Source organism: Pseudorca crassidens, chromosome 2 (assembly GCF_039906515.1).
Source record: "Pseudorca crassidens isolate mPseCra1 chromosome 2, mPseCra1.hap1, whole genome shotgun sequence".
Taxonomy (NCBI): domain Eukaryota; kingdom Metazoa; phylum Chordata; class Mammalia; order Artiodactyla; family Delphinidae; genus Pseudorca; species Pseudorca crassidens.
This window is the reverse complement of record NC_090297.1, coordinates 144,446,995-144,460,499: the sequence shown is the minus strand read 5'-3', so window position 1 is coordinate 144,460,499 and position 13,505 is coordinate 144,446,995. Positions and strand designations below refer to the sequence as shown.

The 13,505-nt window shown below is 41.7% G+C and overlaps 1 protein-coding gene across 1 annotated transcript in view; it reads left to right on the top strand.

Annotated features, from left to right (window-relative positions):
- Positions 1–8,459: 8,459 nt before the first annotated feature.
- Positions 8,460–13,505, top strand: part of PPP2R5A (protein phosphatase 2 regulatory subunit B'alpha) — a 92,249-nt gene continuing 87,203 nt past the window's right edge. The window contains exon 1 of the mRNA XM_067729017.1: positions 8,460–9,365. Coding sequence (XP_067585118.1) covers positions 9,182–9,365 — 184 coding nt within the window. The 5' untranslated portion in view covers positions 8,460–9,181. The remainder of the gene's footprint in view (positions 9,366–13,505) is intronic.

The window sequence follows — 13,505 nt, the reverse complement described above, 5'->3', positions numbered from 1 at the left end:
TGCCACCCCCCATTCATCAAATCTCTCGGGTGTTTCCTTTGTAATGTCTTTCATATCTATTTCCAGGGCCATTTTTAGTTTAAGTCAGTGATCATCAAGGAATGGGGGATGGGGATGGGGGGTGGGGGGGGTCTGGATTGTCACTTGGGAATTTTTTCAAAATACCGTATAGCTTAGAAGAGCTCCACAGGTGCTGACACACACTGCTCAGCACCACTCAGTCAAGTCCTTCTCCTGGACACTTATCCTCACCTCCAGCTAATCTTTCTGGCTTCCACTTTCCCCACCCAGTACTCTTAAAACACTGCTTTCCACGTGACATCTTCCATTCAAACGTGCTTTGGCGTCTCCCTACTGACCTCAGCATAAAGTCCAAACTTACAGACACTCCATAATCTGATACCATCTTCTTTGTCTGCTGCTACCTCAAAGTTTTCATACCAAACTCCCTTCACCTTCCTGATGTATCCCCTTCTCTCAGGGCTCTGTACTTTAAACATCTCCTTCATGCTTCTTGGAATAAATTCCCCTTTCTGGGTTTTCCTGACTAACTCCTTTTTTTAAATTTATTTATTTATTTTTGGCTACATTGGGTCTTTTTTGCTGCATAGGGGTTTTCTCTAGTTGCGGCGAGCGGGGGCTACTCTTCACTGCGGTGCGTGGGCTTCTCATTGTGGTGGCTTCTCTTGCTGTGGAGCACAGGCTCTAGGCACACAGGCTTCAGTAGTTGTAGCACGCAGGCTCAGTAGTTGTGGCTCTCAGGCTCTAGAGCACAGGCTCAGTAGTTGTGGCACACAGGCTTAGTTGCTCCGTGGCATGTGGGTTCTTCCCAGACCAGGGCTTGAACCTGTGTCCCCTGCATTGGCAGGCGGCTTCTTAACCACTGCGCCACTGGGAAAGTCCTGACTAACTCCTTATGTTCTTCAATTCTCAAATCTAGAACCTCTTCCTCCAGAAAGGCTATCTTGCTCCCCACCCCATAGATTCTGCCTTCTTCCTCTGTGCTTACCTTTGACACAGCACTTATTATACTGTCTATGGTGGTTAGTGGGTTTTTTTGTTTTTATGTTTTCATTTTACTTTCCTTTCCAGACTCTCTGAGGGAAAAACCTGTTGTTGTTTTTTTCTATCCCCAGAAACTAGAACAGAAAATAGCCTATAATAAGCATTGAATGTTTGTTGAATGACTGAATGAGTGCACCTTTTCCAGCTTTGTCTCCCACTACCCCTCCAGAAATCACCTTCTCTAGGAAAGACATCTAACACCCCCTGTACATGCCTGTACTTCCCCACCCGTGTGCCTTCACACCCTTCCTTCACTGACTGGTGGGCGGCAATATCAAGTAGTGGGGGAGGAGGGGGTGGGCATAATAAGCTGGACACTTTGTGCTGGAGAGATGTGTAGTAAGTAGCTGGATGGTGCTCTCCCCTAACACGTCTACTTTTCTTTACTTAGTTAATTATTCCCAATCCTCTGGATCCAGCTAAAATCCCATGTCTTCCACCTCAGTACAAGCATCACCTGTGAACTCCCTCGGACTTTGTTGTCTTGGCTCTCATCAAATACTGTCCTGAATGAGAAATTATCTTTCCTTGGGCTGATGCCTCATCTCTTCCCCTAGAGTTCGTGCTCCCTTAGGGTCAAGACCACAATGTTTAGCCATGGGCCGTGTTCATAACAGGCCTCATGAATTGGTGATGGTGCTTGTTTGGTCCATAGCATGACCAAGCCTCCTGGTTTGCCCGTACATGTGTGCAATAATACCATGTTTCCTCTGGTGCATATTCCCTGCTTTGTTTCCATAGTTGAATTTTAATTGATGTGAGCTCTCCCCACTGATGGTGAGCCCCATGCAGTCAGCCTTGTGTCACTCATGGCTATTCATCAATCACCTGGAATGAACCAGGCATGTTATAGGAGATTAATGAATATTTTTTGAGTGAATGAATAGGAAACATTGGGCACCATTATATCTCTTGATAATCTCATTTCCCTTCTAAGTAACAGGACTTCAGAGCTCTACATATACAAAAATTTTAAAGTGCTGGGCATCTTATGGCAGTGACAGTCCAATCCATTCAATTTCATTTTTGGTGAATGTCTTTGTACAGAATGAATAAAGAGAGCTTGAATTTTCACTGATTTTTACAAGAAAAGAATAGAGGACCCCAGAGATGCTAGAATACAAAAAATTGCTCCTGGACATGACAGAAGTCACTGGGACCAAACTCCCAGGGGAATAGAGAGGCATGTCACACAGATGAGAGGGACTTTAATAGAGAATCTTGTTTGATCTCTTTTTGCCAGATTCTTTGTATGAATAATGCTTAGTACACAGTAGGTGTTAAATTTATGGTGATGATTATATATACACACCCAGAGACACACACAGTTTTTTTTAAAAAACTGTATCCTCTGGTATAGAAGTCAAAGCTTAGGATCTGAAAACACTGGAGAATTTCCAGTTCAATAATTCCTGAAAATCCCATAGTACTACTAGCATTGCTTCTTCAAAGCATAAACACCTCCTGATATTGAAGATACAAGGTCAATTTCTTAGATTTTCAAATTAATTATTTTCTGCAAGTTTGAGCCAAAATAACAAGCCAATAAGAGAGAACGTATTGCTGGCATGCAGCCGCTAGGTATTTTAAGACAGGGACTGCTTCAAAGCTTACTACATGCTTCCTCCAGGCAGATGAAAGAGGAAGACCACTTATAGGTTTATATAACATCTGCATATGAGTGGAACATTAAGGAGCCATACAGTGGTTTTGTAATCACTGCTCCTCAATATATACCCAGAGAGCAGTCCTGTGTTGAATTTAATCTTTGCTTTTCTTTGCCCGTTCACCTCCAGGTCAAATTCTGACAAGGTGTGGCAAAATATATTCTTCTGTTGCAATGGAATTTTTTCTTTTTGGTAACATATTGTGTGAAATAAGTAAATTCATTGACTATAATACGGAATTCTTTTTTTTTTTTTTTTTTTTGGCCACGCGTCTTGCCGGATTTCAGTTCCCCAACCAGGAATTGAACCCGGGCCATGGCAGACCACCAGGGAATTCCCTGGAAATCTTTTTAGTGATGAAGAAATGTGGGAAATTAGTTTCTTGAATGGCAAGTATTCTTTTCTGTTGTTGTTCTTATACATATGAAAACTTCATTTTGTTTCAAGGCTCACTTCAAGCATTACGTTTTCTGTTAAATTTTCTCTGACTCTCTCTTCACAAACCAAATTTGCTCTTCTTTCCACTATGTTTACACAACACCGTAGGAAACATTTAGGGTATAGTCTTTGATTTGTCATGCTGTCTGTCCTCACTAAATTGTAAGGTCCATGCTTTATTTATCTCTCCATTCCTAGTGTCTGGCATATTGCCTGGCACATAGAAGGCACTTGAAAAATACTTGCAGTTGAATTAAAGAGCAGAGAGTTCGCCAGTATCAGTCTTTTAAATCCCACTCTGCAAGGACAAGAGAATACGGCCTGAGCTGAGCCCCTTCAAACTACATCCTGGTTCCTCATCTAGTATACAGGTAGGATTGGGCACACCAGGGGTTATCGAACATTTATGATTGCAGCCCACTTAAGATGGGGCAAAAGATCTCACAGCTATAGAAAAAGGATTCAGAGATAATCATAAAGTATAAGTGTACCAGCATGTTTTGGGGGGATTAATAATACCTCTGCTGTACCAAGAGCTCACATTCAATCCTTCTGCAAGTCCTATGTAATCCTCCTCTAAAAGAAGTCTCCAATCTAACCATCTCTACCGCCAGACTACTGACCTAGTCTAAGTTCTTGATTGACCAAGACAATAGCCTGTGTAATAGCCAGCAACAAACTGATTTAATAATGACAAGCTTAACTGTAAGCAATTTATAATTAAAAGCAAAAATGGCAGCAATTGAAAACCATGACTACGGATCTTGTGCTGTTAACAAAGGACCCTTCCTGAAAATTGCAGGAATTCCAATCATCTCAATGTGTACTTGTGCTTGAACAGTGGCCAGAAAGACAACACAGAATTAAAGTCCCTGAAAAAAATCTAGAAAAGCGCTGAGTTTAGTTTATGAACCAAGTGCCTGTAAGCTTTGACAACTTGCATAGTAAGTTATTGGTCAGAAGATCTCATTGTACATGGAAACAAAAGTCTCCTGGAAGATATGAAAAAAAAAAAAGGACTTTCCAATTTGGATCAGTTTGAAGGAGGACCTTCTTGGTCTACCTGGGGTCAGGTACCAACTTGACCTGATTAGCATCTAAGGTCCCTTCAACTTTCATATTTTGTTGATGCATAGCATGTATATATAAATATCTGTTACATGATGAATTAATGAATAAAATAATGAATGAATGAATAGCTATGAATAAACCTGTAAGAACTCTGGAAGGTTCATTGATGGATAGAGCAGTGGTTTTCAAACTTCTTCAGGTGACGAAATCACTATAAATCATGTAGCTTTTGGTGGAACATCTAAAAATGTGAATTTATTAAATCTTAAGAGAGTAAACCTATTTTATCTCTGGAAGCGCATATAAGAATCTGATAGCATTGATTCCCTCCCAGGAGGGGACCTGGATTTTGGGAGACAGAAATGGGAGTGAGACTTTTCCTGTTACCCTTTCATTCTTTCTGAATTTTACATAATTTGAATGTATTTAAATAAAAAGGAGTGACATATTAAAAATTAAAATTTTTATGATAAATCAGATACTATCTTGATTTAGATTCCAGTATAGTAAAGCAATAGAAAAGAATCAAACTTTTAAGAAAGATGTAAGGAAGAAATTTTATTTTATTATATTTTTGTAAATTTGGAAACGACCACTACTATTTGATTCTGCAGATAAAACACATTTGTTTGGTGTTCTGTTGGAGCACAGTTTGGGTATTATGGCTCTTAAGGAAAGAGAGCGTTGACAGCCGAAACTTTACTTGGACATGCTTTAGAGAATTTCACAGTGATTTGAAAAGAATACTCTCCCTGATGCACTCTTTTTTTTTTTTTTTCCTGATGCACTCTTTAAAAAAAAATATTTCTTCTATTATTCTTGAAATTGAAAGCATAAATAATATCCTCAGCCATCAGAGGTGCTGGAATTTTTTCCCCCCTCGGATGCACTCTTTAAACCATTAAAAGACTGTGATTTTGCTTTGTGGATATTGTTGTCTCACGAATTACTTATTTTCCCCAGCAAGCTAGGTATTGTGAATAAAAGAATGAGATCACTAAGCATATTTATGCTTATGGACTAAGGAATTCAAGTCATGTGGGGATAAAGTAAACCAAAGAATTTGCAGTGATGAAGCCTTGACCTCTGAATCACATATGGGTCTTCACATATGGGAAAAGGCAGGAGTGATACAGCATGGACTCATCCTTGACACTCTTCCTGTGTCAGAGTTACATACAGATCAGCACTGAGATTGCAGTTTTCTGTTAGATGATTGTTAGTTAACAAATCTCTATTTAGGAGATTTGTACATGGAAAATACATAGGAGATACATAGGAGATAGTACATGGAAAATAAATGTTCAATAAATACATATGTCTTTAAAATTATTATGTGCAAAATATTCACTTTCCCAAGTGCTTTGTTTTATGTATCACATTTAAAACTCATGACAACGTTGTAAAGAAGGCTGGTTACTTATTTTTTTCTGATAAACAAATGTGGAAACTAAGACTCAGAGAGGGTGAGTGACTCGACAGGCCCAAACTATTGATAATTAATAAAGTCAGGCCTTTTGATTCTTTGGCTATTGTATTCTCCATCTCCCCCGAAATGTCTGGTGTCTTCAACATGGAATGCCATCCTTCTCTCTTCTTAGGCTTTAAGTCACTCTTTATTTAGAATTTTTCTCAAAATTCTTCTCCAAGAGGCTGTTTCAGAAAGCCCTGACAGTTTTGCTGGTTCCAAGCCTCCCAATAATTTGTTTCTAGTATCTATTTTCTATCTATTCTATTTGGTCTCTATTTTCCATTATTTATTATCTATCATATTCCAGTATGAATTTTAGCTTTATTGGTGTGCTCTGCTATTTATTTCCCCTTCTTATCCTATGTAAATGCTCTTTATTATAAATAGTACTACCCTTGACTTTTAGACATTTATAATCTATTCTAAATAAAATCCAGGTGACTAGATAACAGTAGTTTCAAACTTTTGTGTGCATAAGTATGACCTAGGGAGTTTATTAAAAGTAGATTTCTCAGTGTTTTTCACGTAGGTTCTGATTCTGTGTGTCTGGGGTCAGGTCCAGGAATCTGCATTTTAAGTAAGCACCTCAGAGGATTTTGATGCAGGCGATCCAATGATCATGCTTTCAGAAACCTTGTTCTTGAGAACTAAAAATTAGACTGTTACATACTGCATATCTATCCTTTGTTCAGTAAAAGATACATAGGTATAAAATAACTGAGTTCTTGCTCTCTTAGTGTTTACAGACTTCCAGGGGAGAAAGAGCAGAGTGCCTGCCATCTCTGACATTATATGATGACAGACCCTGTGAGTGTTATAGATAATAAATGCTATAGGAATGTAAAGAAGAAAGGCATCCCTTTTGGCCAGATTATCATGAATGGCTTCATAAAAGATAGGGGTTGAGCTAGGGTTAGAAAAAACAGTTAGGTCTCAACAAGATGGGGAAAAAAGTGGATTATTTCAAGATGTTGGAGCTGAGGGTCAAGGAAGCACTATACTTTTAGGGTATCAGTGTGTAGAATGATGTGTCTATATTGAAAAAGAGTTTGTGTAGGGACATGGCACGATTTATGCCTGGAAAGACAGCCACGAGTTAGATTGAGAAGAGCCTGGAATTGGGACTTTATTCTGTAGGTACTGGATGGTTCTTCACACATGCCAATAAGAAAATTTGGCATTTAAAAAGACTGATCTGGCAGTGACTTTGAAAGCCCTGAACTATATTTGGTGGGTTGGTTGTGCAAATTGTAAGGAAGGCTTGGTTTGAACGTTTGTGAAGGTAGATTCAACACGATCTGGAACTTGATTTGATGAGGAAGGTGTCAAAGACGCTGCTGAGGTTTGAACCTCCTTGACTAGGAGGCTTGTGTACGATTTCACCACTCAGTGAATGTAAGGAAGGAAGTATTTTAAAGTAGTGTTTGGTTTTAGATCTGGAATCCAACTTCCTACCCAAAGTTGGCATCTTCGGTACATATGCATCAGATAGTTTTGCTTAAATATATGGCAACCATTTTAATTTAGTCGAAAGGAAGAGGTCTGGGGCTCGTGGAAGAGAAATGGAGATTGGGGTCCGCCAAGCTGCAGAGAAGACAGACTGTTCAGCTCACTTATTTTTATTAAGCATCATTAACAGAAAGCGCCACACAAAGAAACTAAGATGACCAGTAGTCTCTGTCCTTAAAAAGTTTAAAATCTGGATGGAATCTACAGGGGATCCCAGTAAGAGTAAATGGCAAGCCCTCAAATCCACAAACCACAGATCAGCCAATCTGTACTCTTCCTGTTGGAGCAGCTGAAGGCCTCCGGCTGAAGAAGAGTGAAAATTAGTAGCATACTAAATTGGAAATGATAAATCTCTTCCTGCAGGGTGTGGATCTGGGAAACTCTTTTCAGTAGTGTACGCCAGACTGCCCAAACTCGCGCTAGAACAGCTCTCAGGAAGTGCAGTGCTAGGGCCACCAGAGAGCTATAAATTTATCCCGTTAACTTCCAAGTGCGCGGCTTAGGGCAGGCGAGGCTCCAAGGCCCGCCCACAGAGGCCAGCACCTCGCTCTGATTGGACAAGTTCATTTCCTCGTCTTCCTCCGTGGGACTACTTCAGCCATCGATCACACTGCTTGTTCCACCCCTACCAGGCCTTTGCTCCACCCCTTTTCAGTGATGTAACACCTGGCGCTCTTTCGCGCCCCAGCCCTCAAGCCCTCCACCAGTCGCTTCAGTTCCTCATTGGCCAGTAGAGAGGGGAGGGAAGGATGGGCACAGTCTATTTTGTTCTCTAAACTCCCTCCTCTAGTTTCCCGGTCTTCTCATAGGCTGTCAGGAGCGCAATTATAGCCTGGAGCTGTCGCGCAGGCGTGCAAAGCTGATCGCTGCTGGAGGAGCACCTCCCCTCAATCATTAGAGAGTTAGTTACACTGTTGTGACGTGAGAGTGGCAACTCCGCTTGTCATCCTCACTAACGATTGGCTGTAGCCAAGGTCCATCATACAACCACGCCCCATTCCTCTGCCTAACCTCCCAGTTTGATAGCCCTTGCAGGAGGCCAAGCTTCACCCCGTTGCTGCCGCTTAGCCCTGCGATTGGCTGAGGGAGCTGGCGTGCTTTCCCACCCCCTACTCCTTCCCGGGCCTCCGAGAGGCTGGCGGGACCCCGCGGAAGTTGTCAGTCAATCTCCTCCCTCCCCATCCCCCGCGCGGTCCCTCCCCCTGGCCGCGCGCCCTAGCGCGCGCGCGCACACGCACTCACACTCCCCCCTTGCCTCTACCCAGCACCTTCTCAAGTTGTAGCGGTCGCCCGCCAGGGGTTCTCTGTGGGCTGCGGAAGGGCGCGTGGGGGAGGGGGTTCGGACTGCTCGGCGCTTCGAGGAGCGACTGTGTGTGCGCGCCCAGGGCCGGGGCGGCGGTTCACCGCCCCGGGAGATGAGGGGTCGGCGCTGACAGGGAAGAGCGGACACCGCGGCGGTGGCGACAGCGGCTCGGAGGGGACCCGCGATGGCAGCGCCTCGGGAAGAGGCTCCAGGCAGGGCGGGCTGCGCTAGCTGCGGCCACTGAGGTGCTGGCGGGCCGGCCGGCTGGCGACCCAGGCTGCAGGGACGAGAGGCGCGTTCGACGTCCGCACCCCAGCGTCCTCGCCTCAGTTGTCTAAACTTCGGGCTCCCGTCCACCAGCCGTCCGAACTCGGAGTCAACAACTTCTTCACCCCCCCTCTACCCCCGCCCTCGCCTCCGTCAGCCCCGGAGCTCGCCGCGCGTCGGGGACCAGGAACCTCCGGCGCTGAGATGTGGCCGTGAGGCGTCGGTGGGCGGCGAGGAGAAGCTCGGCGGCGCCCGGGAGCGGGAGGGCAGTGCGGCCGGGGGAACGGGGCGGAGGGGCGCGAGCTCTCGGCGCCTCTCCCCCGCCTCCTCCTGCTGCTGCCCGTTCCGTGCAAGCAGCAGCCGGAGCTGCCAAGCACCAGGGCCGTGGTGATGTCGTCGTCGTCGCCGCCGCCGGCGGGGGCTGCCAGCGCCGCCATCTCGGCCTCGGAGAAAGTGGACGGCTTCACCCGGAAATCGGTGCGCAAAGCGCAGAGGCAGAAGCGCTCGCAGGGCTCGTCGCAGTTCCGCAGCCAGGGCAGCCAGCCGGAGCTGCACCCCTTGCCCCAGCTCAAAGGTAACCTCCGAGGGCGCAGCCCGGGGAGGAACGTGGGGGCTCGCCTCCGCGCCGCCAGAGTCATTTCTTTCTGGGGGTTTCTTCTGCCCAGCTGGGGCTCGGAGTGTGCGAGTCGCGTTCCCCATGCTTCCTTGGCGTCCTCCCACCCCCTTTGATTCAAACAGGTTTGCTGTTAAGAGCCTTGCTTTTCTCACTTCTGGGTTCACCTCAGCTCTTCCGGTCTTGGAGGAGGTCGGCACCCCTCCCCACCTGCGCGCTCTTTTACCTGCCCTTGCGACTGGAGCTCTCCTCTTGCGGTCCGAGGGGTAGAGTTCTTCACTCTTCTTCCCCGAGCCTTGCCCGTCCCCATCTTGCTTTAACAGCCTGTCTTACGTTCCGACCTTCCCTTTCTGAGACCTGCCTCCTCTTTTCGGCCACTCTTAGCCAATCCTTTACTTTTCCAATTATAAAGCGCCTGTACGCACTCTCTCCCTAACTTTCCTTCCCATTGATGGTTCCTAAGAGTCTTACAGACCAGGAATCCTAATGCACACACCGGTTAGGAGTTACCTGGCCTTTAGATTTATCTATAAAGAAAAAGCCTAAAAAAAAAAAAAAAAAAGAAAAAGCCTAAAAAATCTGACCAGTGTAGTGTCTTACTTACTGGGTCATTAGATTTAAATGTTCCCTGTAGCCCAAAGAATAGAAAGACTTAAAATACTTTATCGTCTTAGAAGATACACACGGTAAACTTGGAGAGGTGTTAAGGGATAGATAGTGTCGCTTTGCAATGGAATGGGAACTTAGTTCGCCAAGCAGTGATTCCAGGGACTTTGTAGGTTTGTACAGTAATTCAGATTGGTATCCGTGTCAATGCCTTGCAGGAGAACTTGGCACTCCTTTTGGCTCACTCCTTTTTCCCACTAGGTTTAGAGGATTAAAAAAAGAAAGAAAGAAAGAAATTGGTTCCTGGTGTTCTAGTTTATTCTTTGTGGATTACTACCTTTTAATTTTATAATTTTAATGTCTTTGCTTTTTATGAGATAGGCATCATCATGGAACAAGATGATAATGGTACTAAACATTCGAAATTTTTTTTCGACAAAAGAAACCTGATAGAAATCTAGATCATCTGTTTTGCAAGGCCAGGAAATGAAAAGTTCATACTGAAATAGATAAATGTTCAGCAGGTTTTTCTATCAGTTTGAAAAAGCTCCAGCATCCCCTTTAAGGCCAGTCTGGTTCTGATTTGTCTTTGGGCCTATGAATCCAGCCTTAGTTTGGCTAAGAGTCTAAAGAAAACCCCAGATCAAATCACAGTTGACCTGCAATAGCTCTGGAACCCCATTCAGATCCTACACTGCCCTGCCTCTTGGGGTGCTTCTAAATTAAAGACATCCCACAGCCAGAATCAAAATGACTTTTGAAAGAAGGTTTTATTTAAGATGTGTAGCCTGTGGTACTGCATTTATCATTTGCTATTTAGCATAAAAAAATTGTGAAAATTTACATAGCATAGTCAATGGTAGACCACAATGGTAGTAGGCATTGCCAAGACTAATACTTGAGTGATGTCATAGCTATAAAAGAATATCATCTTACCTATTAGGACATTGAACTACTATTCATGAATTTAAAATTTTAAACTTAACTAAAACATATTTTTCCTTTTTAATTTTTTTTCATTAAATTGGCAAATTGTTTTTGCAGTTTGAAGGTTTGGTGCTAGTGTTTTTCTTTCATGTTTCTTTAATTTGCTTTTTAGTAAGATGTTCCTTATATTGTCTTTTTTAATATAATATTTACTTATATTTAATAAAAATAATTGAATATTAGATATATGGTTGCTTCAAGCCAGGAGATGCAGTTTTAATATATTTTGTTTTTAAAAGTCTAGCAAAAATATGCAGAGTCAGTATTCATCCAGGTTTCACGGTGTATAGTTCAACAAGTTGAAGGTGTCATTGAATGTTTTATTTATAGTATTTTGCTCACTAGTAGAGAAAAAAATAAAATTGGAACTTTAGTTTTATTCTGTATGTTTTACATGAAAATATAGTATTCTTTATAAGCAAAGTTACGTATTCAGGATAAATTTATGTAAATTTAATTGAAGAATAAGATTCTTACTTAGATTACCCACTAGGAAAAACTACTTGTACTCCAGATGCCAAAATGCTTGAAAAGTGGTTTTTTAAAAATTCAGTTGCTTCATTTGGTACTTTGGCAGTGTCTTTGATACCACAACGTTGAGTGCTTTTTCTGTCAGTAGTAGTTTTTTCCATTTGTGGCCTTAACAAAAACCAGTGGAAAGCCCTGTAATACATTTATGAAAGAGAATTTTTCTTCCTGCTCTGAAATATAATCTTGCTGTGGAGTGATTCAATGTCTGTGGCCATACAAAATCTTTTAAGTGTTTATGCCAACCTGCTTACGTTACACTTTGTCCACATGAATCTAAACTGGAAAGGTGCCAGCTATTTTCCTTAAAGCATGCTATGGGTAAAGAGTAACAAAATAATCCCACTTTATAATCTATAAGAAGTTATTCGTGTGAAATAATTTAGTAAGTGGGTTGCAGGATTTTAATGGTGAAAATGTTCAGAGAAAATTCTGTTTTATTACAGAAAGTATTTAAAAAACAAGCCTTGTTAAAAGGATGTTTTAAAAATGAGAAACTGTTATGTGGGTCATCAAACTTAACTGCCTTATATTTTATAACTTAAAAATTTTTTTTTTCCAAAATACTTGAAATTTCTTATGTTAGTTCTGTAAGTTCCTCTGAGAACTAGGTATTAGAAAATAAAGGTAGGAACGTTCTGTCAATCATTTTTTTCTGTATTTAAATTTTCATTAGTATAGTACTTAATTTTTCTACCTTAAACTTTTCCTCTGGTAACCAACAGTTAGGAGACTTTTAACTTAAAAAAAAAAAAAATCAGTTAATTGGAAGCTTTTCAGTCTGTTTAACCTTTTTTGTGTAAGTCTCTAGAAGGATTGGTTTGGTAAAATAGTAGATGCCATACAGTTATATAACATTTAGCATTTACAAATTATTTTGCACTTTTATTTATATTTTTAAATTATAAAAACTGTATTGCTCATAATAAGTGAAATAGTCCAAAGTTGTGTAACATCTAATCCCCGATAGCCCTTGCTTTTTCACACCTAAGGTAATATTGTGACAATCCGTAGCTCAATGTATTTTTACAAAAATTATATTTCATTGTGTTATCCCAGCAACTCTGTGCAAGACCAGTATTATTCGCAGATGAGAAAGCTGAGGCTTAAACAGCTTAGTTTCAGGCCTGTGATTACTTATCTGGATGGTGTTGCACCTGACACCGGTACCCAGGTTAAATGATTTCAGTATTTTTGCTGTTATCCTGCTTTGTGAAATTTGAGCAGTATCATAGAGTTGGGTCATTGGGGTCAGCCCTGGGTCAAAGGTAAAATTTTAATCTTTCTGAGTTGCTTTCCTTATCTCTAAAATGGGGATAATACCTTCTATCTCCCCAGGATTTGGGGGATTAAGTGAAATAATGTAATTAGTGCCTAAAAATAGGCAAAGAATGTTAGTTCCCATTCTGTTTGATATTTGAAAATCCAGATCAAAGGTATTTTCTAAATGAAGGATTCACATAAATAGTAAACTTTGCTAGTGTACTTAATGTATAATTTGTTTATAATCAGTTTTCACATATGATTTATGTGAAATGAGGTGAAGCTGTAACATCAGCATAAGTGTGGATGTGGAAATAGGGTAGAGTGACTATTTAAAATATTGAAAGTTGTAGTTAGAAGTTTTTTATCAAGCAGAGAAGTTGAATTAGCCAGTAGAATTGTATAGATGTGCATTTCTTATGGGAGACAGCCAGTAAATGGCAAAGAACAGAATGAAACTGGCTTTGAGATTGAAGTCCCCTTCAGATGAGGTAAAGAACTTACCAAGTTTCCTCAGTTTCTTGGTTGGTATATTCTTAGAACCTGGGTCCCACTGGAGGTATTGAGTCCAGTAACAGTGGTGCTCATTTGAAGTGCTTTGCTTACCTATAGGGAAAAAAAAATTTTGTTTTTCTTGATGTATGTGGTCTTTTAGGGTATCTGGAACAAGAACAACGACACGATTTGAAATTTCATAACTAACTTAACTTTTTTGTG